This window comes from Gymnogyps californianus, chromosome 1 (genome assembly GCF_018139145.2).
Source record: "Gymnogyps californianus isolate 813 chromosome 1, ASM1813914v2, whole genome shotgun sequence".
Lineage (NCBI taxonomy): Eukaryota > Metazoa > Chordata > Aves > Accipitriformes > Cathartidae > Gymnogyps > Gymnogyps californianus.
The window spans coordinates 65,579,692-65,601,019 of record NC_059471.1 but is presented as its reverse complement, the minus strand read 5'-3'; the positions used below and the strand labels follow the sequence as shown (position 1 = coordinate 65,601,019).

General features: G+C 37.7%; 1 protein-coding gene across 5 annotated transcripts in view; it reads right to left on the bottom strand.

The window, feature by feature from the left end:
* The window catches only part of ARHGEF7 (Rho guanine nucleotide exchange factor 7), a 129,528-nt gene that overhangs the window by 16,766 nt on the left and 91,434 nt on the right, over positions 1–21,328 (bottom strand). For all 5 annotated transcript variants that reach the window (XM_050891308.1, XM_050891318.1, XM_050891336.1 and 2 more), the window contains 9 exons: positions 17,221–17,359; positions 16,252–16,311; positions 14,895–15,041; positions 12,911–12,997; positions 9,318–9,396; positions 7,757–7,896; positions 6,868–7,092; positions 4,798–4,891; positions 1,753–1,842 (listed from right to left, as the gene is read on the bottom strand). In XM_050891308.1, coding sequence (XP_050747265.1) covers positions 1,753–1,842; positions 4,798–4,891; positions 6,868–7,092; positions 7,757–7,896; positions 9,318–9,396; positions 12,911–12,997; positions 14,895–15,041; positions 16,252–16,311; positions 17,221–17,359 — 1,061 coding nt within the window. The remainder of the gene's footprint in view (positions 1–1,752; positions 1,843–4,797; positions 4,892–6,867; positions 7,093–7,756; positions 7,897–9,317; positions 9,397–12,910; positions 12,998–14,894; positions 15,042–16,251; positions 16,312–17,220; positions 17,360–21,328) is intronic.

Below are 21,328 nucleotides of genomic sequence, written 5' to 3'. Positions count from 1 at the left end.
CAGTCTACAAATGGATCTTCTGAAACCTAAAGTCTTAGATGACAACACTATTCTTCCCAAAACAAAGCAGCCGTGTGCTTAATCAATAAAAAAATTGTTTCTTGCTGCAAGTAAGAGCAAATAAAAGCTGCTGACTTCTGATGTATGCAATGATACCCACAGCACTATGTATATTTCTTAAATATACATAGAAAGGAAAAAATAGGCAAAAAAGCAAAAAAATTCATATCCATTTTATATCTGCACACACATACTACTGTGCAAGTGCAAATGTTTCCCCAACTATTTCTTGCCACATTATCCTTTGAAATAATCAACAGATCACGGTCAAGACATTTAAACAGCAGTTATCTCATTTAATTTTGTTTGGAACAACAGTATATCTTCAGAATTTTGAACACATTAATTCCCTTTTATCCAATTAAACACACTACTGTAATGATTGTAGGGCTACAAAATAGATTAATATTAATAAAAAATTATGTAATCGTAGCTAATTTTATCACCTTGGAGACCTACAGTTCATCAAGACAGAAGAATTTAAATGAAGGTTTTTGCTGTTACTTCAAAAGTTTCTACGGTTTAGTACAAGGGCCATATTCCCATTTTTAATTACATACGAATACAAAGTAGCTGGATTTTTTCAAAGGTGATAATAGTAAGTGAACACGTATTAGGAAAATCCATGAACTAAGTTTGCAATTGCATTTTGAGACTTCTCAACTGTCAGCATAAAGTGCTTTTGCTTGGAAGCAAAACGGGCACAGAGCGCTGTGGGTAGCAGTAACAGTGATTAACACCGCAAACTTGAACAGCGTTAGTGGACAAGGAGTAAGTTATAATGTCCACTCTTCTAGTTCCTGAGAACAGCAAAACCAGCCAAGTACTTCAGGATCATTATACTGTGTTCCAAGGATCCACGTATTAAATCGGTATTCAACAGTGCAAAACCTGTGCAAATTGGAACAAACGCAACAGCATTTTCTCCTTCCTTGTGTAAATGGAACACATGCTGGTGGACTCCCCTGCTTTGTGCAATGTTTTACTTACAATACAGAGGAACTCCACTTGGCAACCTTGATTTGAATTAAATGAAGTAGGACCCCAGAGGCACGTTACAGGTTTTCAATAAGCTAGGTATTGATCTGAGAACTAAAAATGGCTTTAAGCAACACACAGATCTGAGAACAATTTCTCCTGAAATTATGAGATGGGATTAAAATTTGTAATTAATACTAAAAACAAATAGTGGCAATAAAAGAAAAGAAATTTTTATAAGTCTAGGTTACTTTTCCATAGCGGAAGCCTTTGTTGAACAGAACAAGACAAAAATACACTCCTCCAAAATTATGACTACTACTTCATTCCTCCTCTCTACTTACCAGCTTCTTGAAATTTATCAAAAAGCATACTGATTAACTGTCATATTCAGTTCAGACACCTCTTATTCATTGGTGAAGGTTTTGTGCAATTTTAAACCATGACAAGTAGTCACTTTTGGGGTTTTTGGGTTTGGGGTTTTTTTTGTTTGTTTGGTTGGGTTTTTTTAAATACTGAATGAATCATAGTCTCTAACCATGGTCCTTGGCATCCAATACTTAAACACTCGGCACTGATACTAAGCCAGAAACAGATTATTATTTCTTCCAGGTCCAGCTTGCTACTTGCAAAGGCCTGAGAACATACACCTCTCTTTTTCGCAAACTATCTAATTTGTGTTTTAGTTAGCCATTTCAGTACTTTCTAACTTACTTGAATTTAGTGTTTGACGTGTTTTGGCACTTGTGCAATATGCTTCAATGACTTTAAGAATTTGAGCATCTTCTTCTAAAGCAGCTGTACCTAGAATCAATGGGAAAAATAGAATTTTAAACATGGTTATGTTTCTCAATACAAAAAAGCCTTTGTAAATCACTACGTTTCAGTTGAGTCCAAAGTTCAGCCTAATCAGCCCTTTAAAATTCTCTTAATCATCCCATTTTAAAAATCAAACTTCAATGAGCAAAAGTAACAGTTTAAAAAGACAAAATACTATTTTGAAATGCTTGGAAAATACCCAAGTCAGAGTAATTACCCGCACATTCAAGAAATTTTCTGAGCATCTGAAGTTGCACAGAACACGCTTTGAAGTGTGATCATTCTGGTTCTAAACCAAACAGCCATTAAACTGAAAAAACTGTATACTCCAGTTATTATATACATATTATTTCATTATTTAATCAAAGCAATCAAGGAACAGAATATTAATTCACAGAAATCTTGAAAACTTTTGGGTTTTGTATATATATTGGATTTACCCCTTTCAACAGCGCACTATTGAAAATTAAACTCAGAATTAACAGCATAACAAATACGTCAGTACAATTTCAGTCCAGTGTGCAGTAGGAAAGATGTTACTACCACGTAAGTATATCTGTGAAAACTGTGGAGTAATGAAATTTCTCAGGCTTTAAAGTAGAAACAGAACTACTGAAAAAAAATCTAACTATTCAAGCTTAACGTGGCAAAATTTTCCTAAAGGTAGAGCTCCACAGCAAATCTTCTCCTTGGGGAATTCAGTAAAAATGCTGTCAAATTCTTCACTTGCAACGGAGTGAAATGCCAATCAAACTGAAATCTAGATGTACCTCTACCTTTAGTTTAGATGGAACCAGGAGTCTATATGTAGGGCAAGACGATTTCTTGTTTTAAAAGCATTTTTCCTGTCTTCCTCCTTGAAAAAACTAGGCTGGAAGATTTTCTGCTGCGTGAATCCGAACTGCCTTCAACATCAAAACGTAGTAGTATTCTCTGTCAGCCAATGCATCCTGTTAGTTTTTGTGATTTATTATCACCAGAACAAAGCCAACTGTCCAAACATTTGTCAGGATCAGCTGACAAGCTAACTGTTGAAGAAATTATCTTGACCTGATATAGCCTCCCTACAGTTTAAGAGACACAGGTACTCCAAAGTACAGGTTATTTCTCTTTCAAGGCAGGAAAAATAATTGGATTTCGTTGTGGTTAGAATGCAGCACCATATTATTACAGTAGCAGGACAAATATTTCACTTGTGAAATGAGTATTGTGAGGGCACTCAGTTGAAATACCTTACTTATTTTGGTTTGTCTGTTATAATGCTAATTTGACAGAGTAGTTCTCAAAACACAGCCCATAAATCCCTGGGATTCCAGAGAAGATAAGTAATAAAACCCAAACCTATCTGTCAATAAGCTTTAAGTTCGATAGAAGTTCCTCAGCAGAAAACTTTTACAGCCCCACAAGCTGCAAAAGGTTGAAGGAGCACTAACATATAACAGAAGCTTCTAATTACTGACACAAGGGCAAAAAGATGAATACCAAGAATCAGTCAGTATTTCTCTAAGTAACGCTCTTTGACTTAAAGCCACCAAAAATCCTTTTTATTGAAAGTTATCTCCTACATACAAAATACTGAAAGGTGTTAATTTAATCAGGAGTAGAACAATGTATTTGCAAACTATAGACCCCCTCCTTCCCCCAAAAAAGAACTCTTATCTCCTCTCAGTAAGTGTTCTTTAATAATTCCTACATCTACAAGTTGACAGCTTTACCGCTATCATTACAACTACTGAATCTCCATCCTCCAACATCTGAAATGATACTGTATTGCAGTACTTTCATTTTTCCTAAACAGATCCCTTCCTGCAAGGATAAAACATCCTGAACTAAAACATCCACTTGCGCATCCGTGAACACAGGATCATTCTATTCGCTACCTAAACCTCTGCCATATGAAATTCACAGCACACTCAGAAGGACCTCCACCTTAGACAAACCAACAGTGCCCTGAGAAAAGCTTTTTCTCTCCAACCCTACACAAACCAGTGAGAGACAATGGTCACAATAACACACTTCATGCACTGAACACTCAAGGTACAGTCTCTGTCTTAAGAAGTCCATGAGCAAAGGACACAGAGAAGCAAAAGTTGCAGTAAAAGAATCTGGCCTTCAGCTTAAATACCCTGTCTTTTATTGATACAAGTAATTGGATTATTCATTCACACAAATTTCTAAGGAAGAATTAGAGTGACACTGACAACTAAGTGAACATCATGTTTGCTTGATAACATTAATGTTCCCTCCACCCCAAATTATCACAACATCCAGATTTTGACCCTTCTGTTTTTCTATGCATTCAGTATAGAAAAAGTATAGAGACATCAGTATCTCTCAGTTCAGTGTTGTTCTTCAGACTTCAAGCAGTCTGAAGCTCTACAATTTATCTGGACACAGACAGTAGCAAACGACCTTATTTTTAGGAGATTAGAGCAGACTGTTGGATCTTAGAAAGAGTGACCGTGGCAGCAACTAGTGTCCGAACCAGCAGCAATACCCAGCTTTCCAACACCCAGCTCAGCAGAAGCTCCTACCAGGATCAATTTAAGAACATAGCTACTAAGTATTCTGCGAGAGTGGGACAGTATCTTCAAATTGTTGTTTACAGTATTAAAAGACAGGTTTACGTTACTGAACTTGACATGGCTCTACAGTCAACCTCACTTCCCTCTGTAGCAAACAGAGAGAAATAGGCACTTCACAAGCATACGTCCACTGTAGTCAATAGCAAAGCTCTAGAAAGCAACTAACACCATCGTGACATAAGCACCTAAGATGAATAAAACAAACCATCCTCTGGAGATACCTACCCCCTCTCCCCTGACAGGAGAGGGGAAAACAGATGGCTGGCTGACACCGTACATCTAACTTTCACAGAATTTAAACCGATGTTAATTCCAGTCTTTGTATTATGCAGACATTTGTTCAAATCTCTCTTACTTTTTCTCAGTGCAAACTCTTCATCTGATGGCTTCCGTTCTGGCTTGCGTTTGGGAAGCAGCTTTTTCATGGTTTTAGGGCTTTTACTGAGATCCTGTGCGGGGAAAATAAAAATAAAAAGAGTAGAGCTTCTCTACAATATTTCAAAAGTTTAACTTCTAAGATGCTTACAGGAGTTACTAACTAAAAATCTTTTAACAGCACCAAAATTCAGTTTACTAAGATCTGGCACATCCGATTTGCCTGAACTGGCTGATTTCCTCTCTACCCTTCCTCCAGCTATACACAAAGTCAGGTATTTTATCTGTTCTATTAACAGAAATACACAGAAAAACTGCTGCAAAAGCATGCAGGCTGTTTGGGAGCTAGAGCGAAGGGAAGAGGCAGGCATACATTAACACAGTTTTTTTTCCTTAACTTTTGAAGAGACAACCCATTTCACTTGTCTACTTAGAAGCAGGTAAAAAAGGACCTAACAAGGAAGCTTGGCAGGTAGTATACTCTTCAAAGCCAGAATTTGTAAATGTTTAGGTCTGTTCTTACAAAGCTCTACAGCAAAAAAAAAAAAAAAAAAAAAAAAAAAATACAGCAACAAATACAGCATTTCTGCTCAAAACGTGGTCATGCTGATTTACAGGAACAATGCTAGGTTACAGGAACAAAAGGAATATACTGGTCTACCCCTTACCTTAAGGATATAAGACATCCTCTATAAAAATACAGAACAAGAAAGTAAAAAGGTGAATGAGCAGGACAGACCAAAGAAGATGAAGATAGATTTTGAACATCATTGTATGCTAAACACTGTAAAGATGATTGAAATTTTACCACATTGGAGAATTTAGTGCCCTACACATGAAAGCATGAAAGGAATTTAACTTCAGTTACAAAATGAGCATATAGTACAGCTAAACAGAAGAACCTCTTGGAGCAACTAAGCCTAAATACCAACCTTCCAATTGCAGATCACCTATCACTTTTCCCCTGTTGTTCATGGGATTTACAAAAGAAAAGAAAAAAAAGTCACACACACACAGCCACCACAAAAAAACACAACCAGGCCACATTGGAACACGGTGTTTAGGCTACAGTTTCTAAGAAACTGCAATTTACATGTCTGCAAAATAAAATTTTTCTGTCATCATCTCATGCTTGCAGAATAAAATGTTCTTAGGCATAACTGCATGACTCCTTCTGGGCCCTGTTGCTTCACACTAAATTAGTATCATGAGAAAGACACTGAAACAGCAGATATCACCAAGCCACAGAGCATCCAATATTCTCCTCCTTACATACACACACAGACTTCCAACATAAATCTAACTTTTTCTTACTATTTACAAAACCACACAAAATGTAGTGGCAGGACCAAATTAACCTACCACCATGATCTTTCTGTGGTAAAACCACTGCATTTTATTTTTCTTGGAACAGATTCCTGTTTCATACCATATGCTAATTAAAAAATACAACAGCATCTTAAAATCTAAGTTTTTTGCTAATAGTAACAGTAGCCATCAGATTCTTTTGAGTACAAAAACATTACATATATTTTGACAGTTACCTCCCCCCCCAATATCCTATTGTTACCTAGTAACAGTGGTAAATACTGAGGAACCAAGAGTCAATTCTACCACCACAGCTGTTTAGAATGATTTGATACAGCACTTTGAAGTACCATAGGATCCCTTATCCTAGATACTTTGCAGTGTGCTTAGCAAATAACTCACTTTGCAATAAGCCTGGATGATCAACATAACAAATGAATTGCTAGTTTAAAAAAATTTTTCTAAAAAATCTTATTTATTAACTGAATAAAGAGTGGCAATAAGTGGAAGCACTTCGGGGATGCGGGGGAGGCCTCTCCTAGCAAGCCTTAGTAAGCTGCAAGACTAAATCCCTGTTTGAAATAAAGAGCATTCACTAGTCCATTACCATTGATTCAGCGCTGGCTGTTAAATCATCCTTATATAAAAACATGCACAAAATTGTAAAATGGTGGTGTGTAAAAACACAGTTTCCCATTGTAAGCCTACTACACAGTCATGTTTCTTGGCTGCTACATCTCACCTCTTTATAACAAAGAGCTGCTGAAGGCCGTAATGGAGGTGCGGGCCGTAAGCAGCTCAGACTCCAAGGCTTGGGGGTTTTCGGAGGTTCCAGAGGTCCCCAGTTTATCGTGGTATGTGGAGTCCCATGATGTGACGGATGAGGGAGAGTGTGGTATGCAGGAGTCAGTGGTATCGGCTTGCTGTCTGAATGCTTGCTGGAGGGTGTTACTGGATGGGAAGGAAGCTGTCAAAGACACAAAGGTGATGGGAAGGGAAAGAAAGCATATTATCGTAATAAAAACATATCATCATCAAGGACTGGTGAAATAATCTCACTTGCTATCTAGTGCTTCTGTTTAGTACAGCTGGCCTTCGAAAATTTTTACACTAAATTATTATTTGAAAAAATGGAGCTTAAAGAAATTTTTATTGTCTACCACAGAGCACGCACTAAATAAAGAACAGCTACGAGCAGCCCTGCTTCCACTTCTCTCACCACTAAGGACAGAGCTAAATTTAGATCCATTCATATACAACTCAAATGCAGAACCCAAAAGAAAGTACTTAAGGAAATTGTTTCTCCACAGCCTGTCAAGTACATCACCAATTAAAACCTACTGTTCTAAGGATACTTAAAAGATGGTTATGTATTACTTGGTCAAAATAGAAAGAGTAATGATAATGAATTTTCTTTTACCCTGTTAAACTATTACACCAAGATCTAAGCATTTTATTATTTGTTCACACAATTAAAAACAGAATGATCTTTTGACCCATTAAACTACAGTCAAAACATTCAGTTCTTGTTACTAATGGCTAAAAAAATGCTTTACATGGTGGTGTATTTGTCAGACAACCTAATTCTGCATACACTGCTCATTCACTTCAATCCAGAAGCTTGCTCTTACCGTGTGAGATGGCACAGAGTGAGGTTTAATGGTGGGATTCCCAACAGTTGTGACTTTGGTTTGCTTCTGCAGGTGATCCACCCATTCATGCAAATCTTGTTGGTTGTTACAAGACACTAGTATCCTTTCAATCATATTTCCTAGGTGACAGGAGAAGATGTAGGAAACCACAGAAGAACAACTTAGTCAATCTGACATGATTACAAAGATACTCATTTCCTAAAACATTATATCCCCTAAGTACTAAGAAAAATTTTAACCTGTATTTTCAGTACACCACCGTCTCACTTTTCCAGCTTGTAACAGACATTTCCTCCACATATTTGTTCTTTTAACAGACATTTCCTCCATGTATTTGTTCTTGTGCCAAGCATAGGAGTTCTACCTTTTTCCCCACCTCTAATAATTAAACACAACCTTTAATGACAAAAAATAGATGTGATGTAGGAGACAGGCTCATCTAGTAGCCTTACACTTCTCCATCTTCCCCAGGAAAGCCAGCATATAGCCTAACGTCATTCTTGAGTCTGTAAGCTACAATATAGGAAAAGTTATAAAATACAGTTCACCGATCTTCTCTCAGAAAAAGGCATAAAGTTGGCCTGAATCTAATATTAAAGCTGAGGCAAAAGTCACTTGGGAAAGCAATCTTAACCAATGATTAATTTCTGCAGTTAACTCCATTTTAACCAATCACATTCCTCATCTGAGGTCAGCTTCATAGCTATTATCTCAGAAGAACATGCACCATCAACAGCTTTTTCCCCTCTGCCTCCTAGCATTGATGTGTGATACTGCCTGCCACTTGAGAGGGTCAAAATTACTTTACTTAAATGCAATCTGCCTGGAGGCAGAATTGATCCAGGAAATGAATGAAGGTACGAAGCTCCACCGTGGACCCTGCTCCCACTGTCCTTTAAATAGCCCAAGGATATAAGGTACATGCTGAAACAAATGACTTAACAGACAGAAATTACCCAAAGTGAGCACAATGGCAACCATCATTAGCATTAGAGATGCTAAAGGTCTCTCAGGAAAGAGGTGGACCATTTCTAGAAGAAAGCTCTTGCTTAAAGCTCTTTCACAGTCTCTGGAATTCCTTTTCTTCCAGTCAGCAGCATACTTTGAACTGCTTCATTATAAAGGACCTTCTCCAAGGCTACTGCCTCCATTCATTAAAATACAGAAATCTGGGGATGAATCCCATGCAAAGACAGTTTCTTAACTGCTTAAGACAACCAGTAAAAAGCAGCTTTCAAGTGACGCTCTGGGTAGCTGCCTTACAAAATTTGTGTAATCACAGGATGGTTGAGGCTGGAAGGGACCTCTGTAGGTCATCCACCCCCCTGCTCAAGCACAGACACCTAGAACTGGTTGCCCAGGACCGCGGCCAGAGAGCTTTTAAGTATCTCCAAGGATGGAGATGTCTCCAGGCAACCTGTGCCAGTGCTTGGTCACCCTCACAATGAAAAAGTTTTTCCCTCTGTTCAGACAGAACATTTGATGTTTGAAATAGCATACCCTGGAGCAAGTAGTAAATAAAAATATTTATGGTCAATACCTGATATTTCAAATGCATTTTTATGGTTTTCACTGTCTTCTAGCTTTGTGATAGTCATTCCTGTCATTGGCAGTTTTCCCTAAAAAAAAAAAAAAAAAAAGCAGTAACACCAAAGTTAAATCCAAAACACACAAAAACATTACCAAGTAAAGAATATATAAACTTCAAGCTCTGAACAAAGAGATATACAGTAAATTGACAAACACACACACACTGATGGGTTTAAAAACACTTAAAAATCCACACAAACACCTCATAAAGGAAGTTTTTAATATGCCCAACTTCTGCAAATGACACCTGTGACTTCAGTGTATTTCATACCTATGCAGGTTATGAAATCCATACAAACGTAATAGTGGTCACTCATCATAGCCTCAGGTTCTTGAAACCGAGACCTTCAGGGTCATCCATATTACATCATTAGAGGCAATGGTGACTCTTCTTTAAGCACATTTGTTTGCAAACTGTTTGATTAGCTCTCAAAATAAGGTTTGTGGTATAAGTAGATTTACAAAGGAAGATTTCACTAAACAAATGCATGAATTATTTACTGAAGATCTATGTCTCTAATAAGCCCACTACTAAATTCACTCATAGACATATTTGGGGTGAGAAAACCAAAAGCAGTAAAAACATGTTTAAATTTGTAAAGTTTCAGAAGAACATACTAATTTTGCAGAAGATAACCTCTCATTTTAAACCCAGTCAAGCTGGAAAAAAATGTCAGTTTAGGATAACTTTTTGACCCTTTAGAAACACAGAAGAATAAATAAGACTGAATATTGTCAGGATGAAAGGCTTTACCAAAAATGCAACTTTTATTAAAGTTCTTTAAGACAGATCCTGTATTCTCCTGCACAGAAACACTATTCAGCACAAGCTGGCAAAAGTGCAAACACTATGTACTGTGGAATTTTGGCTCCGATGGAGGGAAAACAAAAAAAACCAACTTTTTTCTTTTTTTTTTTCCTTTCTTTCCTAATGACTGCAGAATGGACAAAGGTTTCTTAGAAGCTTGGAAACTAAAAATCACTTGATATTCTGTATGCACAGAGCATGCTCAAGCCCCAGATGCCAAAGAAAAAGGAAGAGTTTTCTTGCAACAGCTTCCCCACTGAAGGAAACATGGTGGTACTGTGCACTACAACACAGCCTAAAATTGTCTCTTCTGTTTTTCCATGTTTGTCGGTTCATGAATAACACAGCACACAACCACAATGAAAAAGAGGTGCAAGAACTGCTGACGTAGGTGGAAAGGGAGTATGGGGATACACTAAGCAAAAGACCGGTGACAAAGATCACCTGAACCACATGGAGAGAAAAAGTACAAAGTCAGCAAAATACAGAGAAAATGGAACTGAACTTGTGAATCATTTATATTCCCCTTCTTTCAACAAACAATTGTGAAGCCCTCCTGTGAAGTATGGTCTGTGCCCCTTGTGACTTCAGTTTACCACTGCTTAAAGTTCTCCTCATTAGCTCATGTGGCAGATATCAGCACTATCAACCAGAAAAGCTGAAGCCTGCTGAGAACTGGAATATTCAGAAATACAGGGAGGGTGTAATGTAGGATGCTGCCTCCAGTGGCATCATTTCCCTGGGAATGACTGAGGGAGCTGCTGTCCTGGACCTTCTGTCCATATTCATCCCAGTTCTGAGACAAGAACCTCAGAAGAAAACTCCAGGCAGCCCACGTTATGCAATCCACACACAGCTCTGAGCCACTGTCTCAGACAGAAACAGTGATGAAATAATTTTACCTTGCTGTGAATATGTAGTCATTAAAATGTGAGAAGTTCTCAGTGCTGGGAAAATCACATGAGGTGTTACGAGGAAATTAAGAGTTTTGCATTCAACAGAGGGCTGGATGGGGAACACTAAGAAAGTGCTGTGGCCATACTGAACAGCAGCTGAAGACAAATGCACAGAAAATTGCTTATTTACTGAACAATGCTGTGTACCTGGGGGACACGGTGGGACGGAGGAAGAAGAAATATAAGTGATGTACAACAGGAGAGCAAAATAAAGCCTGACAGATTGTTTAATTTCATATTGTTTGTTAACACACTAAACTTCCAGTCAGTACCAGTACACAAGAATCTACCTTCATCAGAAATTCTGGATGTGCCACTTGGAATACAGAGCTCACCTGCCTTTTCTAGTATCTTTTTCTTCAATGTTGGGATAAAGCACTGGCCAAAAATTCTTACGAGCAGCACAAAGCTAACAGAAACTTTACTGTCCACTTGAACCACCTAATGCAACACTGTCTCATACAAATCCAGCTACTAAGCTGGTAAGGTATGAATCCAAACATGAATTTTGGAATTTAATTGCTCTTAATAAATAAATAAATGAAAGTCACACAGTTTGTGACTGGCTGTGGTTGATCACATAGGAACCCCGAATGACTAAGCTTCAGCATTCCTTCATGGCAGGTGAATCACTGCTTAGGAGAAAGGAACAAACTGCTCGAGAGCCTGATTTACAGAAGTACTTACAGCAGGTGAAATCTCTGGCTCCTTTTAGAACTTTGTTGCAGTTTTTCCCTTACTTTTCGTGTTTTACTGTGATGTCTGGAAACCACATAGCAATACTTGCAGAACATTTATAAAGATTTCAGGAAGTCATGGACTGTGCATTTGCTTTAACTTCACCCCTCAGGGGTCTTTCGAACTACACACCCAAAATGCAAGTGCTTCTGTGAAACGTGTCCTAGAGCTACAGGGGAGCCAACCCAATCGGCACTGATCCTCCTGCACTATAGCAGAGTTACTCTATTTCTGTAGTGGGGAAACAGGCACAAGTATTCAGCTAGGAAACTTGGTAGAGAGCTCAAAGACTGTGTCTACCAACAGCGAGCAGAGGATTTGTGAAGTGAAACACGTGGTCCTAAGGACCTGAAGGCCACATTGTATGCATTTCAGGTGGTGTTACACTGGGCTAGCTCTAGGCTGGGGCCAGGGACTGAATGTCAGTCCATGTACTTGATTCTGCTCCAGTAGTTGGAACAGATCAAGTGCACTTTTGGAGCATGTCTTCCAGCTCAGCTTCATCCAGAGGGAATCTAGTCTGTGAGCCCCAAAACAACTTCTACACTGTGACTCAAAGATCATTAAAGAGAAAAAACTAGAAGATTCGTTTCAAAAGTGCTCTGCTGATCCAAAGATAAAACACTAATGTAGACATGCCTAAAGAAACAGATGGTAACAGCCTAACTCACACCAATGAAAGCTTAAGAGTGCTGTGTAATTTTGGTTAAGACGAGCAGCAGTCAAAGAGCACTAACAAACCTGTACAACAGCACCGCTTTCCTATGTAGATCTAAAAAGCTACCGATAATTCCTCTCATTAGCTACTACTAACAAGGTAAAAAAAAAACCCCTTGCTGATAGTCACAGCTGCAAAAATCAAACCCTGGGCTTCTAGCCCAGAGCTTTATAAAACAGATGACCAGTTCTTATTGTAGAAATTACCTTTTATTTTTATAAATGCAGAAGTTTAATAATCTTTCCAAGTTTCCTATGAAATACCATTTGGAAAAAAAACACCCTCCAACACATTTATACACATACGTACATGTATTACTTTACCTGATAGATAAACCCACTCATTCTCGGGCTGGCAGACAACATTAGCAAAATGTTAGGGAAGAGAAGAAGATACCTTTCATTCTTTTCCTTATCAAAAAAAGAAAATGAAAAAGTAAATACAACATCACAAGCCCCCTCCTCCCTTTTTATGTTTCATATTATTAAAAACTACCATCAATGTTACAACTCCATAATTACTCCACAAGTACTTGCTCCTGGCAAAATTAACTCTCCACAGAATTTAAAAAAAGAAAAAAAAAAAAGCAGCCAGAATTATTTGATTTTCTATTTGAAAAGTGCTAGTAACACATGCCTATACTTCTTCCTGGAGAGAATAGCCTAAATATTTTAAAACAGAAATTTTACAGTCTGGGTGAAACACTGACCTTGTTTAATGTAACAACCGTTTTGCTGATTTCAGCAAAACCAAAATAACACATTGGATATACTTCTTAATATAATTTAGATGGATGGTGTTACAGTAATGTCAAGACCATGGTCTCTCAAATTGGAGAGATTTTTGAATGATGTTGGATTATGCCCCAAAGTAGAAAAAGAATATAAAAGAAAAGTAATAATGATTATATTTGCAACTAAAAGACTCACTACTTTGTTCTGGTTTTAATTTGTTGGTTTCACTTATGAAGTTGTCCTTTGTGGTTTTGTTTTGGGGGTATTTTTATGGAAGGAGGAGAAGGTTTACTCTTAATCTACTGCTATAGACAAGCAACAAAAGAGAGAAGCATTAAGGTATAATGTTTTAATTTTAATGACAAAACAAATATATCCATTGACAAAGCCACGTCTCAATTTCAAGGATCTTTGCAAAACAATACAAGTCCTTACCAAGTTTTAATGTTTCTATCTGTTTTTCAGTAAACATTTACAAATGTCTATATAATTTTTAAAAAGACAAAACTAAAACCAATTGCTTTTGCACAAATGAAGCTGTTTATATCTAGTCAAAAAGCTGTAATGCTATGCAGAAACTTCTAAAAGTCCATTACATTTGACATTTCAGCTCTTGATGCGGGGGTGGGGGAGTGTTTTGTTTTGTTTTTAAGACTACAAGAAGAGACATGACTACAGAAGATGCACTATCAGCTCTACTGAATCTTATTTATTTATTTTAACACCTAACAAAATATCTGAGAGAAAAAGATCAGGCAACGAATTTTTAAATATTCAGTTGCATAAACACTTTGCTCTTTCTTTGTCTTTCTGGACATCTTTGTTCTAAGGGAGGAAACTGACTGAATGAGGTTGCAATTCAAAAGCCCCCACCAGGTTCAAAGCTTCATTGATTTTACAGGGGAACAACATACAGTAAAAACATGTCAGTAATCTGTATAACATTTCCTTTCTGTTAGCACTTGCTTTTAAGATTATTTTAGCATTATTTCTGGTAGAACAACCTTTTCTTTGTGTGTTTTGTTTGTTTTGTTTTTAAAAAAAAAAATCACCCCAGACTTTGCAGTGTCACCTTCAACTTTCTAATGTCTCTTCTTATTCAATTCCTCCAAAACCACTTGGTTCTCAAGCTTGTATTTCAAAATTTAGTACTTGAGCAAAGTGCCCAAAACAGTGAGGAAAAAGTGTGCCTCAGACACTTTACAATACAAAACTTGAGAGTTTTTGTTATTTAAAACACACTGTAATAACTGCAATGCAAAATGATCCTGTAACATAATTACACATGGAAAATCCTGTTTAATTATGCACTTTGAAAACAGCCCTGCAAAATCATCTTACAATGTTTGTAACTGCTATATTCAGTTACGTTTCAGTAAATTTTACAGATGAGACTTCCATCTTCAAGGAAATTTATTTCAGGTTTTGTAATAAAAGCCTTAAATCAGTAGAGAAAGACTTTAGTCTAGATTAGTATCTCTGAAGCATTGTTTATTTCTGCTGCATTATGATTATAATTAATTTTATTCAAAATGGAAAGAAAGACCGACAGTAAAGATGAGAAGGACATTACCTCGCTTCCAGCACACTGAATCATAACCTGCGACATGTAAATCACATTGCCAAGTGTTTTAATATCCTCTCCCTCCCAACAACGGATAGCTTCCGTCAGTATTTGTAGTTCAAGTTCTTTCCGTTTCCGTACTTCTTGACATTGTGCCTAACAAACATAGGGAAAAAATACCATCTCTATCAACTTGGAGCAGGTTAAGGGTAGAAATAACACTACAGTTGTATTTACTGTTGGGCTTGTAGTACACAGAAGACAGCACCTAACTTGAAGCGTTTTCAGTTAGATTACTATTACCAATATTTTATAAAACTAGTTTTGCTAACTTCAATATTATTACTTTTCCTTTCAATACACTGACTTCAATTACCGCTCCAAATTCACAGTCATAACTCTGTTTCTCAAATTTCTCCTTTCTTTACATTTTAAATTTTTGTACTTCCAACCAAAAATGGCTAGGCTTGGCAGAAAAGAGTAACACAGCTGTCACAAATACACGACTATACAACAAAGCATCTTTCTTTAGTAAAAAGAGCCACACCAATTGTGCAAACTATGAGTGTGTGTAACTGTGTTCCTATTTTTATTAAATGTCTCCAACCTGCTCTACTAGCTGTACTCCCATTCATTTGAATTTTTCTCAACAAGAATTGCTTCTTCGTTTGTAAAGCAGACAACAGAATGGGACCCCTAAACCTCTTCTGAACACAGATAACACTAAATTTCTGCTTTAAAAAAATAAAAAAATAGAAAATACCAGGTTACCACCAGCATACAGTCCTAACAGGAAGCACAAGACATTAAGTTTATTGTAACTGAGACTGCATTAAGTATATGCTTGTCACAGCTGAGGTGTGGCTTTGGTTTGTTTAAAGACAGTAACAGACAGCTCATCTGTTCAAATTAGGCTTCCTGCTTCAATTATTACCAGAAGTTTCATATCTTCTGAACTTCAATAGCACTTTCCCCTTCGTCCTCTCTCCCCCACCTCCAACACCGTTCCCCTAGAAGGAATGCACTTCAGAAAAAACTCAGAAAATAAACTCAATTGTTGTAAAGAAGCCCTTCTTCAGGACACTAGTTATGCTAGCACTAGTAGAAAGGAAGACGAAGCACAAGCGAGAGGGCAGACCGAGTGCAGAATGCTTTGCATGGCTCTTACATCAATAGTCTATTTGCTGAAACTCCCCAGCAAATTACCATCCTTAGCTCTGCCCACAAACAGCATCAATTTCCAGGCTTTCAAAAATTTCTTATACAAACATTTACAAAAAATCTTCACTTTTTAAAAGCAATAGAAGGGGATGAAATTAGAAAACATTCTACTTAAAATATATCATCTATTTTTTATCACTCTTACAGAAAGATTTTTGAAGGCAGTCATGGATTTTTGAATATCTGGACGATCCGGATGATAATCCTAAAAACAACAGAGAAAACATATATAAAAACTTTAGTTTTAGTAAAATTAATAAAAAAATTTTTAGAGGCTTAACTGAAAACAAATAAACAATTCTGTAAAACAGAAGTTGTAGACCGATCTGCTCTCTTTTCACAGCCTTCTTATTCTTATATCAAACACTGGTGGTCTTGCTTGTATTAAAAATTAAGTCACTTACAAAATTGGTACTTATACTTAAAATAGAGCCAAGGAAGTTTTACAAGACCTAGTGGATAAGAGATTTTGAAATCCTAATAGGAAGGTGTTTATTTTAAGGAGTTTTATTTGGCATGTTAGCTTTGTCACAAACTAGATTCCTTACAGACTAGTATGTTCCGTTGCCACAGACTGACAAACCAAATTGTGTGACAAGACAGAGACCCATACGCTTTCTATTTCTCTCCCTCCTTCACACTCCAAAAATCTAACCTAACCTATAAAATGCAAAGGCAGAAACAGTAGCTCCTCAAACACTTCCCCATATTGGAAAGATCATTTTTGGACAGTGTTCAGTAGAAGTCAAAGTGACCATTTTGGTGACGTGTTCGACGCGCTGAGGTCCTAAGGTGAGAAGCAGCACTCCTTCTACAAGATAAAGTAGCCTCAAGTAGTATGCAGGAGACACATTCAATGTCAAGTCAACTAAAGACTCTGCAGGACTGTTCTAGGAGTGAAGATTAGCTTCTCTGGCTAGTTTTACTTTAAACATTCAGCTTTTACAGGAAGTTTTACTGCACTAAGTTTTAAACCATTGCAGCCCATATTTTAGAAGGCTGACGGAAGAGCAAACAAATGTAATTTTGGGTCCCATCATGTTTGACATGTACCTTTAAAATAATTGTTGTCAAATCATCATTAAGCTGGAACATAAATGCTGATAAGATATACCTCCATGTGCCTTTCAAGTTCTTTGAGTAACGTGGGGTATTTATCCAGACGCATAAAAGGTTTGCTGAGGCCCGTGGTCAGTACAAGGATCCCAGGGCTGTTGGCACCTTTCATCTCCATGAATTCTCCTAGCTCCTCACTGTGTACACAAGATATTTAAGCAAATTAAGATCAAATTACCAAGGCAATTAAAATTACATTGGATTCTTCACTTCAGTCTTTCATCCACAATGAATTCTGCCAGTAAAACAAGAGGCCAAATAAATCAAAAAGTAATTCAAGTACAACTTAAGTGCTGCGATCAGTTTCTGCATTAAATGAAATACAGGAACAAAGACATTTGCAGATTTGGGGTCCATCCAGGGAACAACAGACATAGGATCAAACCCACCATTCCAGGCAACTGATGTTCAAAGACAGCTCCTAAATGCTACCCCATCTGAGCAATGACTACAGAATAAAGCCATTTGTGCTATATTTTATTACTCAGCTCTTTATTCTAGTAAAATGACATCTGACCTTAGAGGCAGTTTACACAGGTAATACACAAGCATAAGTGAGACAATGGCTTCATATTTAATCAAGCATCGATATTTTTAAGGCGTCAGGCACTAATGGGAAGACACAGAATGTTTCAGAACCCTTTTTTCCCCCCACACTTAAAATGTTTAATGACCTCATCTCACACAGCCAAGGTGTTATAGCAACATGACCAACTAACAAACAGCCATACAAATGGTAGACCATAGTAGAAATAACTACTGCATAATCTATTTTCAAATGAGTTAGGGTTTCACTGAGAGTGTACTCACACAACACACTTGTTTTGACAACAAACCTGCTGTAAGAAATCCATGCTCTCCAAGTATCATGAACTGCTACTTACCCTATCCAGATGTTTTTTCATATTTGAATCACTTCCAAGAACTGGCCCAGCCCCTCAACTTTTTACATTAACTCAGTTAAAAAAGCAGCACATCCTGGGAATTTCAGCTCACTTTGCTATCAAGGAAACTTAAAATAGCTACCTCTTCTGCTTCCTTATAAAGCAGAGGTTTCAGAGGACTATGGTGGAGGACAAGCTTTTTAAGAGTTTAAATGACCAGGAATAAAATGAGCCCTCTCCGTGGGGAAAGGAAGGTACGGCAGCACCTAGGCTGATTTCCAGGCTTCAGAAAATACAAGTTGCAGAAGAACATGGGATTGTAAACACAAAATCTAAATAAAGGAAATTCAGAAATCCGCTTATTAAAAAGATAACATCTTCTTGCATTCAAGCTGTGCCATTCTAGATGTCTGCGGATGGGGTTGCTCATGTTTTGAGCCCTTGTTATAGTAAATTAACTAGTTCTCCAAAAAACCCACAACAAACAACACTATTCTCATGTGACAGTCATGTGAATTGTGCTCTAAGATATCCTGAAAGTCCTTACTTTCTACTGATTAATAGCATTACTCCCCCGTAAGTCAGAATTACTACTTAAAAATTTTTTCCCCTCCCTGGTTATTAGCATAGTCTCATTTTTCAAAGGAAGCCTTAGCCAGCTACCAGATTCAATACTTTTAGAAAGTGTAAAAACAGTGTCAAACATCAAACAGCAATAAAGAAGGAACACTTGTACATTATGGCCACATTAACAAAAAGGGAAGGGCAAGGATCTCCAAACCTAGGGCATACGTTTACATGTTTGCAGTCTTTCCATGCAGAAGTGAAAGCAAATCTTGACCGGCTCAATTTCCCTAGGAAAGAAACACTGATAGGACACTGCCATAATACATATGCTCAATTATCAGTGAGTCATGCTATATAAAAGCATTACATAGATTAAGACAAAACAGACCTCCCTACCTCCCCCAAGACACATACACACTCCTTCCCATTTCAGAACAAGTAACACTTTGCTTAGTAACACCATTTGTCCAAATAGATGAAGAGAGCAGAACAAGAACATCAACTGTGACCTTTCCATCCCAACGTAAGTGCTTACTCACCATCCCACCCAGATCTCTCTCCTCCCAACTGCTAAAGCTTCCCCAGGTTCACAGAAGAGAAGGTACTTTTCCATACAGTTTACTCCAATGTTTACTTGTCTTCAGATTCGTTAATTGGTATTTACTTACACTACCTTGCTTAAATATATCCAGCATCGTTTCTGAATTGTCAGGTCCAACATAACCTTAAGCACCTCTTTTAGAGCACTCCACCCCCATTCTAACTAGGCCCAGGCACTCCTTGGTGCATGTATTTGTGCAATTTCTGCTGTACTCAACTGCAGAGTCGAGAAAGCAGGTGAGGGGATTTCCCCAACACCTGCGTTGCATTTTAAAGATGCAAAGAGAAGGGCTGGGCACACTTGAGAATGCCCACAGTTCCACCAGGCAGACCTGGCTACATCCCTCTCAAGCAACATGTATCACCAACTCCAGGCCTCCTAAAATCAGCTCGTGACATGATCAGGTTTTAGCCAAAATTAAAACCCATTGAAAAACTTCCTACAGTACCTTGCACGAAAAATTATAATAATGCAACACAGATAAACCTGAGTACTTTTCTAGCTTAAATTTAGATTTAAGAAGTAAAGCTGGCCAACTCTGTATACCTGGAGCCTGAAGATCTACTTTGCCTTATGGTTTCTTAATCACAGTCCTTACTCAGCATAAAATCACACCAACTTCAGAACTTGACAACTGATTCTGGTGGCACCCTAAACACAACTAAGGATTTTGACTCATGATTTGGTTTTACAGTGTTACCAGCTACTTGTTCATCGAGGATTCAGGCTAATTCACTGAAACATTAAGCTGCATGGCTACGATGTGGTGGCAAGTCCTCTCCTCCTGACTCAGCTAAAAAGTAAGAAGCTGTTTCCAGTTAGGTGATCAGGCAGACAAATGAAGGTACGGCATCCAGTTTCCACAGGAAGCTTTACCAAAGTTCACCTGTGAAAGCCCTTCTGTCAGAAGGCACTCGGTGGTTTTAAATTTCAATTCACTGTGTATATGACACTGATCATGTGCACGCCACCACTTTTTTTTGTTTTATCCATTAATTCTCCCTGTAAACACCGCCATCCACGTCAGCATCATAAAATTAAATTACATATGGTACTTGATAGGTATCTTCATCTATTTTAAATGAAAGACATTTGCTACAAGAACCAACAGGAAGTAACCATTTAGACTCATTCTTTGAACTTTGTTTGCTTCAGCCAGACATACAGCCCCTGCTGCCTAACTTTATCAACTATTCCCTTTCACATTGTCTGCTATTCTTCCCCATTTCAGGCAGCACAATCCATACGCATATCTACGCAGCTTCTCTTTTCTCCCCAACATAGCAGTATGTTCTACAGGATGTGCCAACCGCAAATACCACAGGCTGTTCAATTTAACATTGTTCTGAACAGCGCTAATTTTTGCCTTCAGATGGCAAAGAGGCAAAAATCCCCATTCCTAATTACTTCAGCCATCTCCATGTTGCTGTGTGCATACAAATGCATTATATAAATGGTATTTGCTGAGCTATCCACTAACACAATGCTTGCGCTTCCCCCCACCCCCCGCTTTTTTTTTTTTTTTAATTTAGTGCCTCTACAGTAGGAGGAACATTGGTTACCATTTCACCCACATTCACATTTCTAATTTTCATTATCACTGTTCCATTTCTTCCTGACTTTGGCATTATGAAATACATGTGTGAGAAAACAGGAAAAAACTCACTGTAGCCTGAATTAAAATCGACTACTTGGAAAGCTGAAATAAAAACCTGCTATTATCTTGGTTTTGCTGTTTACTCTGCAATGCCTTTAACTAAACACACTCTGTGGTTACGCAATGTTGCAGCAGTTTCCAGGCCATTCACTGCTCTTCAACACAAGATACTTGGTTGTTTATCACCTCCTTTTTACTTAATCACAGTGCAGGAACCTACAGAGCAAGTTTAAACCTCAGCTCACTTGAAATGTACACAAGTCCTGAAAAACACGCTTAGCAATGGCATCATCAGGAAGCCTTTTACACAGAGCAGTGTTAATAGGTGTAATTAAAACTGAATGACATAGTTTTCCTCCCAACATCCCCAAGAGGACAATGTTTTCTTTCATACACT